Source organism: Zonotrichia albicollis, chromosome 1 (assembly GCF_047830755.1).
Source record: "Zonotrichia albicollis isolate bZonAlb1 chromosome 1, bZonAlb1.hap1, whole genome shotgun sequence".
Lineage (NCBI taxonomy): Eukaryota > Metazoa > Chordata > Aves > Passeriformes > Passerellidae > Zonotrichia > Zonotrichia albicollis.
This window is the reverse complement of record NC_133819.1, coordinates 112,850,986-112,863,760: the sequence shown is the minus strand read 5'-3', so window position 1 is coordinate 112,863,760 and position 12,775 is coordinate 112,850,986. Positions and strand designations below refer to the sequence as shown.

General features: G+C 40.8%; 1 protein-coding gene across 4 annotated transcripts in view; it reads left to right on the top strand.

The window, feature by feature from the left end:
* PRKDC (protein kinase, DNA-activated, catalytic subunit) overlaps positions 1-12,775 on the top strand; it is an 83,165-nt gene that overhangs the window by 65,893 nt on the left and 4,497 nt on the right. For all 4 annotated transcript variants that reach the window (XM_026791225.2, XM_026791223.2, XM_005479282.4 and 1 more), the window contains 10 exons: positions 1,250-1,430; positions 1,945-2,105; positions 3,474-3,685; positions 4,697-4,784; positions 5,527-5,670; positions 8,416-8,620; positions 9,159-9,226; positions 9,489-9,709; positions 10,021-10,113; positions 12,014-12,103. In XM_026791225.2, the coding sequence (XP_026647026.2) occupies positions 1,250-1,430; positions 1,945-2,105; positions 3,474-3,685; positions 4,697-4,784; positions 5,527-5,670; positions 8,416-8,620; positions 9,159-9,226; positions 9,489-9,709; positions 10,021-10,113; positions 12,014-12,103 (1,463 nt within the window). The remainder of the gene's footprint in view (positions 1-1,249; positions 1,431-1,944; positions 2,106-3,473; positions 3,686-4,696; positions 4,785-5,526; positions 5,671-8,415; positions 8,621-9,158; positions 9,227-9,488; positions 9,710-10,020; positions 10,114-12,013; positions 12,104-12,775) is intronic.

The following is a 12,775-nucleotide window of genomic DNA, read 5'->3' as shown; positions in this document are numbered from 1 at the left end:
TGATCCTTAAGTGTTCTTCTTTAGGCAATCTAAAGGATGAGGACAAAAGTTTTTCTGTGTCAGATGAGTAAGATTGTCATACCAGGGATTTCTAAAAGATGAAGAAGCTTAGCCTTATTTTAGCTTAGTATTGAGCAGCACTCTGACCCTGGTAGTCTCCTTCCACCTACCTGACTGTTTAATTTCAGTTACAGCATTTAGTGTGGCCAGAAGGGCCAGGGAAGGCATTGTCCTGCTGTGCTTGAATCCTGTGTTCAGTTCTGGGCCACTCACTACAAGAAAAACATTGAGGGGCTGGAGCATGTCCAGAGAAGGGCAGCAGAGCTGGGGAAGGGCCTGGAGCACAGTCCTGTGAGGAGCAGCTGAGGGAAATGGGACTTTTTAACCTGGAGAGGAGGAGGCTCAGGGTAGACCTCATTGCTCTCTTCAACCACCTGAAAGGAGCTTGTAGTGAGGTGAGAGTTGGTCTCTTCTGCCATGTCCCAAGTGAGAGGGTGAGATAAAATGGCCTTAAGTTGTGCCAGTTAGGTTCAAATTGGATATTAGAATTTTTTATTTTGTTTTTTAATGAAAGAGTGGTGAGGCATTAGAGTAAGTTGTCCGGGGCGGTGGTGGAGTCGCTATCTTTGGAAATGTTTAAGAGGCATCTGAAAGTGGCACGTTTAGGTGTGGTGTAGGGGTAATTGTGGTGGTGCTGAGTTCCCAGTTGGACAGATGATCTTTCAACTTTCATGCTTCAGTGATTCTGTAATCACTGCATTGCATGAGCTACATTAGAAATGTATTATGAGTATTACTATGTTTATAATAGAGAAAAAGGCATCAGATTCAAAATAGTTTGATGCATGCTTTTTTAACACAAATTCCAAGTGTAACTGTAGTGCAGATGTTGTAGATATGTCTTAATAGGAAAAAAACCTGAAAGTTTTATTATATTTTCTGTTAACTGTTTCCAAAAGTCCCAGTAATGTTAACTTTTCTACAGTGACAAAAATTGCACTTAACATATCCAAAGACTAATCTAAGTTTATGTATTCCCATTGAAAATTGTGGAAACTAAAGTTCTGGAAATCACTGCTAGAAATAACATCCCAATTTTTTTCCTTTATATCAGCTGCTCAGAACATCTTAAAACAGTTCAAGTTTTATCCACTCAATACTTGCAACAAAGCTCCAGTTTCAGAAAGGATTGTTCAATGCTACTTTAGCACTAATGTTTGGTTTTTTTCCTCTTATGGTTGGATTTCAGGTGCTGGCAGGTCTGAACAGGAAGGCTTTTCAGTGCTTCAGCAGTGCTGTGAGGAGGTCTGAAGAGGAGGTACAGTCCTCCTCCATGGACCACGTGGACATGGCGGGAGTTGTGGATGCTTATCTGACTTTGATCAGCTTCTGTGACCAGTATCTGCGCAGGGAAGAGGAAGGCTTGCTTGGTTAGTCAAATTCCTCCTAAGCTTGTGAGGGGTGTTTGTCTGTGGTCCATCAGCTTTTGCTGTACCCAGGAGGTCTCTATGAGCAGCACAGCTTGAATTTCAGTGGAGCAGTTTGATGTCCAGTTCAGCATCATTTGTATGCCTTTCTTCACCTCCTCTGTTTCTGTAGCTTTGGTACTAGTGGCTCACTTGTAGTCTCACTCTTACATGTGATAAATATATCATATCCAGCAGCTGCTTCCCTTGTTCCTTCCCAGACCACAGCAGCCTTGTCTTTAAAGCAGGCAAGATACCAGCAGTGATGCAGCTTCCTGATAAAGCTAATCCTTACAGTCCCCAAGTACATGTGTTGCAGATGTGTGCAGTTCAAACAGATGGGAAGGAGAACAAAGTAAAAATACAAAATACACTTGATAAAAAAAAACCGAATTGTAAAGATGAATGTTTCAGATGATCAAAGACATGGAACAAGTGATGGTGTTTCTGATAATTCGTGTTTAATGTCTCTTGGCAGAAATTAACACTGTGGATCTGCAGCAGTTCCCAGCTATTGTGGTGGAGAAAATGATAAAAGCTTTAAAACTGAATTCCAGAGAAGCCAGGCTGAGATTTCCTAGACTGCTCCAAATAATTGAAAGATATCCAGCAGAGACATTGGGTCTAGTGACACGAGAGGTTAGTTGCTTCAATCTTTCTGCCAGCAAATGTTGCTGTAAATGAAATTTCAAAGGTGGGGGTGAGATACATAGAGAGGTTAGACTGGTAAGTTTTGCTTCAGGGAAATCAGATAAATTTTATCCCGTCATTGTTCCTTGTCTTTTCCATAACTTACTGAGTCTAATTAATGTGGACAGAAAATTTTTCTTGGAAATTTAGCTTTTTATCATTATTCTCATTCCAAATATTTGTTTGAAAGTTGCTGGAGAACAACTGTGGTATGCTTTGTCTTTTTTTTCCTTCAGAACAATCTAAATGGGTTGACAAAGGTGGTTAGCGTTAGGGTGAGGAATGTATCTTATTCCTGTAGACTGAGTTTCCTGTATGCAGGAAGCCAGCAGCTTTTCCAGTCTCATTCCATGTCATCCAGCTTTCCCTGTCCTTCTTGACATCAGAGATTACTGCAGCTTTGTCTTCCTTTGTAGTTCCCACTTCCTCCCTTCTTTCCTTCCTTCCACAACCTGTCTTTCCATTGCCATTCCATGGCAGGATAGCGTGAGCCCTCCCTGCTGTGGTGGGACAGATAAGCTGAGACCTTCTCTGTGACTCGTGCCTGCTCCTGCCTTGGCCTGCCTGTCCTTCCCAGCCCATGTCATTGTGCTGCTGCTCCCAGAGCAACAGGCCCTTTGAGAGGAGGAGCTCAAGTGAGGCAGAAACTCGGATTCATTATCCCAGGGAAATGAGAAAATAGCACAAATGGCTGAAGTGCACAAGGTGTGGCCACAGAGAAACGCCAGTAGTTCAAACAGAACCTGACACAAGCTGACAAATCTCAATCAGAAAGGGAGTTCACCAGGCATTTATTTATCCTATCCTCTGTCTTTCTGTGAAATAAATACTGGCAGTCTGATCTTATATTCTCTCAGAAGTGCTTAAAGATGAACAAAGGACAAAACTGTATAAACAATAAGGAGTTTCAGTGTTCTCCTTCCTGGCATTTTTGACTAAAATCAAGACTTTCACCCCGATGGTGTTGGAATTGAATTCCTTCAGATTTTTGAGTTGTGTGTATGTGAAGATCAAAAATTACTGTATTGCATCCAGAGACAAAAGCCCCAAGTTTGAGTGCAAAGCCTTATATTGATCAACCAGCAGCAAATCTTTATAATGGAAAACCTATTAAGCAGCGGTAGTGGTGGTAGTAGTAGTGATATTAATAATTAAATCTGTGCTTCACTGGGGGGTGTTTAGCACACTTAGTGGACATTCTCTGTTTCCTTTTCGCATTTCTCTGTCAGGCAGCACCACAGAGCAGTTTTGTTTGTTTGCTGTGTTCGGTGTTTTTGAGCAAGACCAAAGACGAAAGCAGTGTCTGTGTTTTTGCAGCTTTCTTCGGTTCCCTGCTGGCAGTTCATTGGTTGGATTAGCCAGATGATGGCACTACTTGACAAGGATGAAGCAGTAGCTGTACAACACACTGTTGAAGAGATTGCAAATACCTATCCCCAGGCACTCATCTACCCTTTCATGATCAGCAGTGAAAGTTACTGTTTCAAAGATACTGCAGCTGGCTGCAAGAACAAGGAGTTTGTGGAAAGGTGAATTTGCAATTGGAGTAGCTCTTCTGTATGTTTTTTTTTTGCAGGAGTGGACAGATTCATTTATTTTTCCTACACAAACCCTTTTCTTTAGTGAGCATGAGAAGTATTAGAGGGTAGTCTGCAGTTTTTGTTTAAAGGCACAGAGAAATGCAACACATCAGCTCTGTCAGTGTCAGGCACACTCAGGTTGGTGGCATGAAACCTTATGGAGTGTTGGGAACATGTAGTCCCTAGGCTGTTGCAAGTTAAAAGTTTTCCCAAGATAAAACAAAAAGACCACAAAGAGGCAATGCCTTTTCTTTGTAATTCTGTGGTATTGAACATTTATCATCTTTCTAATATCAAGAGGAAGCAGCTATGTTTAAGTAGAATAGACACTCATACCAGACTTCAGTGAAATGGATGCAGGTTATCTTGGGAATGACAGCTCTTGGCTGTGGTGTTCTCTGCTTATTCAGTGTGCAACATGCAGCTTCTCTTACGAGCTTTCCCTTGTGCCTTTTGGCATGCAGTAACACTTGAGTTAATCCCCAGGCAAAAATCAGTTTCTATCACACAATGCTGTAGAACCAATCCTAAAATTTTGGTTGTCTTTTTGCCATTTTCTCAAATTTGATACATTTGCTGAATAAATTTTTGCTTCAAATAAAAATACCAAGTCGTGTGTTTCACAGACAGGATCACCCTTCTGTAACTGTGGTGACAGGGCACATGGTCTGGTCAGTGCCTGTGTCTGTTTCAAGCATGCTTTCCACTCACCCACCAAGTTCCTATTTTCATAGGACATATAATTAAAAAACTGGGAGCTGTGTGGCACATATAAACAGGCAACATATAAACAGTCATGCAGCCCAAGAGGGAATTCCAAAGGAGTCTTATCTACCTACACCTGAATTGTTCTACAAGATTCTTGTATATAGCAGACAGTGTAGATCATTGCTCATCTGCAGGCAAGGTGGTGATGGTAGTTCCTGTTGCATTGTGATGCATTTTTCTCTTCTTTTAAAGGATCAAGAGTAAGTTGGATAGAGGAGGAGTAGTTCAAGATTTTGTTCGCTCCCTGGAGCAGCTCTCTAATCCTGTAATGATTTTCAAGGTAAAGTATATTTTTCCCCACTTCCCCTTCATTCCTCTCCCTCTGTTCAGAAGAGCAAATGCTAGGTGGAGCCTGGCACGGCTCAGTTGACACCACAGCCACAGGAAGTGGTTCAACTCAGCACCAGCTGATGATGATGATGATGTCGGGGTGCTGTCAGCAGCTTTCACTGGTGATGGGCTCCCTCCCTTGTGCCAGCTGGATGTTCTGCTCCAGCCCTTTTCAGCTTTCCCCTTCAGGGTCTGTGCCCTGCCCCACAGTCAGTCTTCCTTAATCATTCTGAAAAGAATTATCATTTGTGGCCATCTTTATAATTTTGGACTACTTGTGTTCAGCTGCTTGTTTTCTTATGTCCTTTCCCTGCTGGGCATCCCTGTCTATGTTCTGACTCCTTTGTCTAAATGATTCTTGTCCTGTGTTTTGTGCCACTCCTGGCCTCACAGAGGCTTTCTTAGCACTAAACACTAAACATAACTATCATAACTAAACATAACTAAAAACAGTGAACATAACTATAAACAGTAAACATAACTATCATAATAAAGTAGAAACATTTAATCAAGACACAGAACAAAAGGAAAATATTTCCACAGCCTTTTGGTTGCTCTTTCTTTTGGTCAAAAGACACATAGTAGTTGACTGTTAGTAAATACAGTAACCCCAATGCAATCTGATTGGCCTACTGAAGAGCAAGGGTCAATAAATCTTTTCTTGGTACTCATCTATTTTCTTCTCTTTGCAGGATTGGGCTAAGGATGTCAGAAGTGAGTTGTCAAAGCCTCAGAGAAACAAAAAGAAGCTTAAGGAAATGTATGAAGGAATGTACAAGAATCTGGGAAATTTGGAGAGTCCTGGCCTTGGATTGATGAGGAAAAGGTTTATTCAGGTATATGTGGTTACTGGGTAGTGTTGGCATCATGGCTTTTCTAGAAGGCAATATAAAGTGAAAAAAGGGAGCCAAATTACAGCTTTTACAGGTGCTGCAGGACTTGATGAGACTTGATCTAGTCACGAGTACAGGACTGGGATTTCTTTGCTAGAAGCCATGGACTTCACGTAGTTCACTTTCCACTTCTAACTGCCCTGCAGGGATAAATGTACTGTCTTACACAGCTTCTACCTCTCCTGTCCTGAATGTTGCCAGGTTCTTAGGACCTGAGCCTCTAATCATCCGTGGGAATCTGGCTTTGTTTTTTGTTCCCTGCTGCCAAGGATTTATGAGCACCTTAGGGAGTTTTGCTGTATTATACTTCTCAGATTCACTGCCGATACGAAGTTACTTATACAGAAGAGTTACGACTATGAAGAATTAAAGAAAAGACTTTACAAAACTGACTGAATTCCAAAGTGGTGAAAATCAGCATAGAAAATGAAGTGACACATGTGGCAAGAAAATGTAGTTACCCTAGTATCATATAGAAATTCTGCATATTTTAGCTAACTATTGCAGTTAAGAACAAAATCTTGGTTTATGATGGTTCCTTGAAAACATCAGCTGTGAAAATTCAAAGGTAGTCAAGAAAGAAAAGCAAATGTTCATCATTATTAAGAATAGAGAACTAAACATGGATTTGTACATTGACATAGCAGCCTTCTCTCACTCTGGCTTCTTGAACATTATAGTCCTCGTCTGCAGTATTCTCAGCACAGATACAGTAAAATTGGATGAGTTTCAAAGTGGCAAGAATAATCAGAGGCACAGAGTAACCACTGCACAAGCAACTTCAGCATTCCTCCAGCTGGAAAAGATGCAATGGTGCCAGATACAGTGAAGCTTTTAACATCAGTCCCATGGTTGGACTTGGTGAACTTGCAGGTCTTTTCCAACCCCAGCAATTGTATGATTCTGTCAGGAGCACCGAACAGGAAGTAAATGCTCCATGGAAGTGGCAGGTTCAGACCAGTGAGAAGTGTTTCCTCATTCAGTGCACACTTAGGTGCTGAACTCCTGCTGCAGGGTGTTAGGTGCTTTCACAGGTTCAAATAGCAAGCAGGCAATAGGAGGGAGAGGGGGCAGCACTTTAAGAGCTTTTACATATAAGTGCACACTCCCAGGTACAGAAATCCCCGAGCTGCAAATTGCTGAGGGCAGGAGGGTGATGCTCGTGTAGAAGGAGGTCCTGGCTGCATGCTTGTACTGTGTGTGCACAGCCCCGTGGCCAGGGCGGGGTGCATCCAGCTGTCTCCCGTTGTGGCCATCCTATGTCACATTAGCATTAGATAAACTCACCTGGCTGTCTGCAGGGAGATTCCTTCCCCATGAGTGGGAAAGGTGGAGGATGAGAGTAAGGTGGAGTCGGAGGAGGTGAGGTGATAATGAAGCAGAAGGGGTAATTGGGAGTTTAGGGGCACACTAGCCCTCTGAATGTGTTGCTGTGAGATAAGATGGGTCTTTGATGATAATGACTTCAAACTTAGGAGTGGGGGATAAGAATGTGCAGGATGTGCCGGTGACAGGGGTGGGGGTAGGGAGAGGGAAGCAGCTATAACAGGGTACATACACAGCAAGGGACAGAGCAGGCACAAGCACAAAGGCTCTTTGGATTACATGTGTGCTCACACCAAAGAAATTAAAAATCCATGGCTCTTTAAAACGCTGAAATGTGCAGTGTTTGAGGATACAGGGAAGAAGAGCAAGGGAGATGCTGGAGAAGGATATCAGGGTTGTTCCCCTATGGTAAAGGGAAGAGGGAGAGCAGAGAGTAGCTGCAGAAGAGAGTCAAGGTGATGGTGTGCAGGCTCTGAAGTCTTTGCTTTCATGATGTATTACTATGAAGAAACAAAGTGTGCTGTGAAAATAACTGTACCATTTCTAGTGTCCTTGCTGGGGAAAAAAAAAAGTTGTCTCTTTTGACTGACACATAAAATTGCTCTACTATGTGGAGTACTTCAGGCTCATAATCTGGAAATAGATTTAGAGATAAAGATGTTTTTCACTGTAGCAGTCTCCTCAAAAGGATAATGGTTTTTGTATTTTCATTTACTTCAGTGAAATAGCTGTGTCTTCATAGCTTGGTAGAAAAATGATCAGGCAGTGAAAAAAACATCTTTCCAAGCCATTAATACCCAGTCCAAGAAGGAACATTTGGTTTTTCTAGAACTTTGAACTATGAATACAGGAGGTCAATTCAGTTAACTATTTGTAGCTAATACTTACTTTGTTCATTAAATGGATCCGTGTCCAAAACTTTGCTCTTTTCCTACATCAGGATATTTAAAATAGTGTAAAATACGAGTTTATGCATTCTATGTCCAAAATTATTGCTAGGCAGTAATAAATTCACGAATAATAAATCCGATGGTAAATAAAACATGTAAAACATTTCATAGAGTCACAGAATGATTTGGGTTGGAAGGGACCTGAAAGATCATCTGGTTCCAGCACCTCTGCCATGGCCAGGGGCACTTCCCACTAGACCAGGCTGCTCGGGGCCTCTTCCAACCTGGCCTTGAACATTTCCAGGGATGAGGCATCCACAACTTCTCTGGGCAACCTGTTCTGATTTATATTAAGAATTTCTTCCTAATATCAAGACAAGCCATGTATGTAGATAGGAAGGTGCCCTTTTCATGCTCTTGGGTAGTTTTTAGCCCTGTGTAAACAGAATTCCTTTCTATAAATTATTGTTAGGCTTTTGGGAAGGACCTGGATCATCACTTTGGCAGAGGTGGTTCAGAACTGTTGGATATGAGGACTAGTGACTTCGATGCAATTGTAACTTCTCTCCACTCAAAAATGATCAAAACCCATAAAGAACCTGGGAACCTCAAAGAATGTTCACCATGGATGAGCGAATTCAAAGCTGAGTTCTTGAGGACTGAACTGGAGGTTCCTGGTAAGTTCCTGTTCAGTGTCAATGGTGAATTGCCCCTTACAAGAAAGTTGCTCTTGAGCTTATTTTTTATATTGGCTATATGACCCTTCTTTCTTGCCTTAAGCTTTATCTGGCCTTACTTGAAATAATTCTATTCACTCATCTCTTAAATTCATTCTTAAGCTGTAGTCCTGATCTTTAAAATTGTATCTAAGGTTGTATCTCTTACCTAAGAATTTAGTATTTTTCTAAAGGCCTGACTCCAGGAAATATGATATATAAATCTAATACATGTTTAAATCTAGTTTGAAAAAGATTGTGTCTTCTGAAACCAGCAAGAGCTCAATTCTAACAGCTAAACAAGGAGAGGGTATCAGTAATTCACAGATAAAATCATACTATGTGTAGGTTGGATCTTTTTTATTCATTTAAAAATATTTTATTCATAGTTGTCATTCTACCAGTTTGACAAAACATTTGGATGTGTTTTCTGATGTTAAACACACTTTAAAATAACATAAGGCTATGTACTAATATTTTTTTTCCACTACCACTTCAGGTCAGTACGACGGAAAAGGGAAACCTCTGCCAGAGTACCATGCAAAAATCTCTGGATTTGATGAACGGGTATGTTTTTAAGATTGAGTCAAAATCCTGTGTGGTATAAATCTGTCTCCATATAGCATTTGAAGAATTTGGCAGTAGCAGGGTCATTGCTTGTTTACACATCTTGCAGCATACAAAGAAAAGGCGGCAAGTGGGCATTTGTTTTTCTGTTATAATTGAGTAACTTGATTATGTCATCTAGGAATGACAGCGATCTAGCGATGATTCTGTAAGACCGAGTCTTTGGGCACAAATATTTTTCTTTCTCCTGTCTTTTTCCAAGATAAGTGTGATGGAATCCTTGAGGAAGCCAAAACGTATAACGATCCGAGGCAGCGATGAGCGGGAGTATCCTTTCCTTGTCAAAGGTGGTGAGGACCTTCGACAAGACCAACGCATTGAGCAGCTGTTCGATGTAATGAACATTATCCTTTCCCAAGATGCTACATGTAGCCAAAGAAATCTGCAGTTAAAAACTTACCAGGTCATCCCCATGACAACAAGGTAGGTATTTATCTTGAAGGGACACAAATCCTTTTGTTAACATCTATTAGTTTTGGGATGTTGGAAAGTGAGAATTTTGCCTGCCACATTCAGATTGAGAGTGTTTTGTGCCTTTGCTTAATTCTTTTTTCCTTTTCCTTTTAAACAGCATTGAAATTGCTTTGTCTGGAAACTATTTTTTCAGAGTATATTTAAATTGGTCGCTTTTAACCTTCTTTTAACAGGCAATAGAATATATCGCTTCCCATTTGTGGTGTTCCTCTAAAGTTCACATCTGAGCTACTTGTTATCTCTGACTTACTTTGTTTCAGGCTGGGACTCATCAAGTGGCTGGAAAATACTTGTACTTTGAAAGAATTCCTTAAAAATAGCATGTCTGAAGAGGAAGATATCAGCTATTACAGGTGATGCTTGGTTTAGCTGTCTGCTATAATAGAAACCACTACTAATGGGTTTTTGGATAATTGACAGTCTTGTGGCAGGATTTTCTTTTACCTTTTTCTTTTTTTTTTTTTTTTGTAATTAAAGAATAAAAGAAAAGCATTTATAAGCAAGGAGGCAGTTTGTACTTCCTGACCCAAATTAGTAATTGGCAACTGTTTGTTTAATGAGTGCCATTGTAGCTGGAATATCCTCCACCCAGCTTGTTTAAACAAGAGACTTATAATTATAATCGTGTGTGACGTCATTATCATCACCATTTCCTTATCAGCAGATTGATTTTACAAGCAGAGGATTTTGATCTCTTGATTTGATCAGGCAGGAAATGGACTTAGGTCAGTGAGGGGCAGGGGAAGGGAGTAGAGGCAGAGCTATCGAGAAGCTGGGTTCAGCAGTGAGTCAGTGATGGGGGGTGGAACTTGGCAGCACATGCACAGAACTCACCTGTAACAGAGCACTTTCTCTGACATGATACAAATGCTGGGTTTGAATAAATTATATTGCTTTCTCGTGATTGTAGTTGCAGGTTGAATATTTGTAAAATTGATTTAATTCTGGCATTTCAGCCTTGTTCTGTCCTGGAATTTACAAATGTGGTTTAATTTACAAATGTGGTTCTCAGTTACATAATCACTGTTTGGGTTTGTCTGAGTGTTGTCACCATTTATTTTTACTGGTTAACATTTATGGGGCAGGTTGGAGGAAGCTCCAGCGTGGAGGTTGGACTCCAAAGAGTCTTTATTTCTATGGTTATTTGATTTGTGAGCAGTTTAGGAAGTGCTAGAGTTCCTGCATTACTGCTGTCTGATTCATTGTTATGAACAGCAGTGATGTTATGTTGATCTCAATTCACTGAGTGGGAAAGTGAAAGAAGCCTCACATGGAACCATCTTGTGAGGGGAGGAAATTTATAATATGCTCAGTGCAGAAGATCAGTGTGTTTCTCAAAGCAGGTCATAATTTATTTTTAAAAAACCCTTTGCTGTATTGTGTATATAGACTTTAATATTTTCCCATATGTTATTCAATCAAGGCAATTAAGACATTTTATACTGAGCTATGGTTAAGTGATAGCACTCACAAAGGAAAATTTTGGTTGGGGTAGGGGGAACAACTTTCTGAATTTTTGAAATCCTTTATCCCAAAGTGATGGGCTACACTCTCTAACTGATAAATGCTTCTTAAATGGAAATGACATTTTCTTTCTCAAAACATGCTTTGGAAGGAAGAGAGGAGGTGGCTGCTCTGCTAAGTTGAGAAATAGAAGTTTAAGGTTTGATGTGTTTAGTTTAGATGGGAGAAAAATATCAAATTATTTCATAAGCAGTGCAACTAAAGAATACTGGCTTCTTATGGATTAATACCCCAAGTTCAAGCACCCATTACTCCTCTCTTGGGCACTCTGAGGAGATACCAAACTGCCTTCCTGCATTCCCTGCCCATTTGGAAGGACAAAGGGCAGCATGTACTGTGGCAGACTACATAATGCTTCTCAAAGGCTACAAGACTGTCAAAAATACCTTTCTCTCCCTGCAAAAATTATTTTGGATCTTTCCTCTGGAGGTACTTACAGTACCTATTGACAAATTAACACCTTTGAGATGTCTGATCTTCTGTTAGATGTGACTGAAGTGTGTTCAAAGCTGGGGCAAAGGAGATTAATGGATCAGCCTGTACTCTGCATAAACTTCATTTCCATAGCAAGACTAAAATAAAAATAAAATAGGCTGTAGCTTCCTGACTTTTCCTTTGCATAAAACTCTCATGGGTCAGAGCAGCACACAGCCTGTGGATAACCAAATAGAGAGTGGTGAGATGGTACAGGGAAATCATCGGTGCTTTTCTCCTTTTTTTTGTCCCTAGCCCAAGAGGACCTCATGCTACCTATTCTGAGTGGCTGTCCAGGATGGGTGGGAAGGCACAGGGCATCTCTCGATACCATGCCATGTACAGGTGGGTTTCAAAAGAGAACTGCATGGGAAATATAGAAGCTGGAGTGTGCACACACACAGAGATGCAGAAATTCCAGGGGAAAAAAAAAAAAAGTATGATCTTCATTATGATATGATGGCTAGAGCTGATTTTTGCTCATTTTACTGCTTTGTCTTCCTGGAGATGCTTTGCAAAATTCCTCTTGCCAAAAATCCTACCAGAGTACAGGAATACTTCCAGAAGCTTGCTCACTTCCTTTAGAAAGTGTCTGGAAGCAGATGCTGCTCTTCAACTTTATTTTCTAGGCGTCTTGTTCCTGATTATGCAGTTAGGTTGGCTGCCTCAGAGCCCAAGCATCTGCTGGAGTTGGACAGAGAAAATCACCATGATTCTCTGAGAATTTAAGAATATTTGATGGTTAAAGTTCCGACTTGAGCATCCTCTCAGAGGAATTTCCACACCTACCTAGATCTAGCTCTATGGGGCATAAAGTGAAGTGTCCAGAGCATTTCTTATAAGTTCATAACCTGCTTAACCAAATGTCTTGTTTTTTAAAGGAAAGCTTTGACTCGTTTAACTGAATTAATATTTGTATTCAGATCCAGAATGTGCTTTTGAAGTAATTCCCAATCACCTCCACTTATCTCCAGTCTGCTGCACCAAAGGGCTGTCCTCTATTTCTCAATTCTGCTC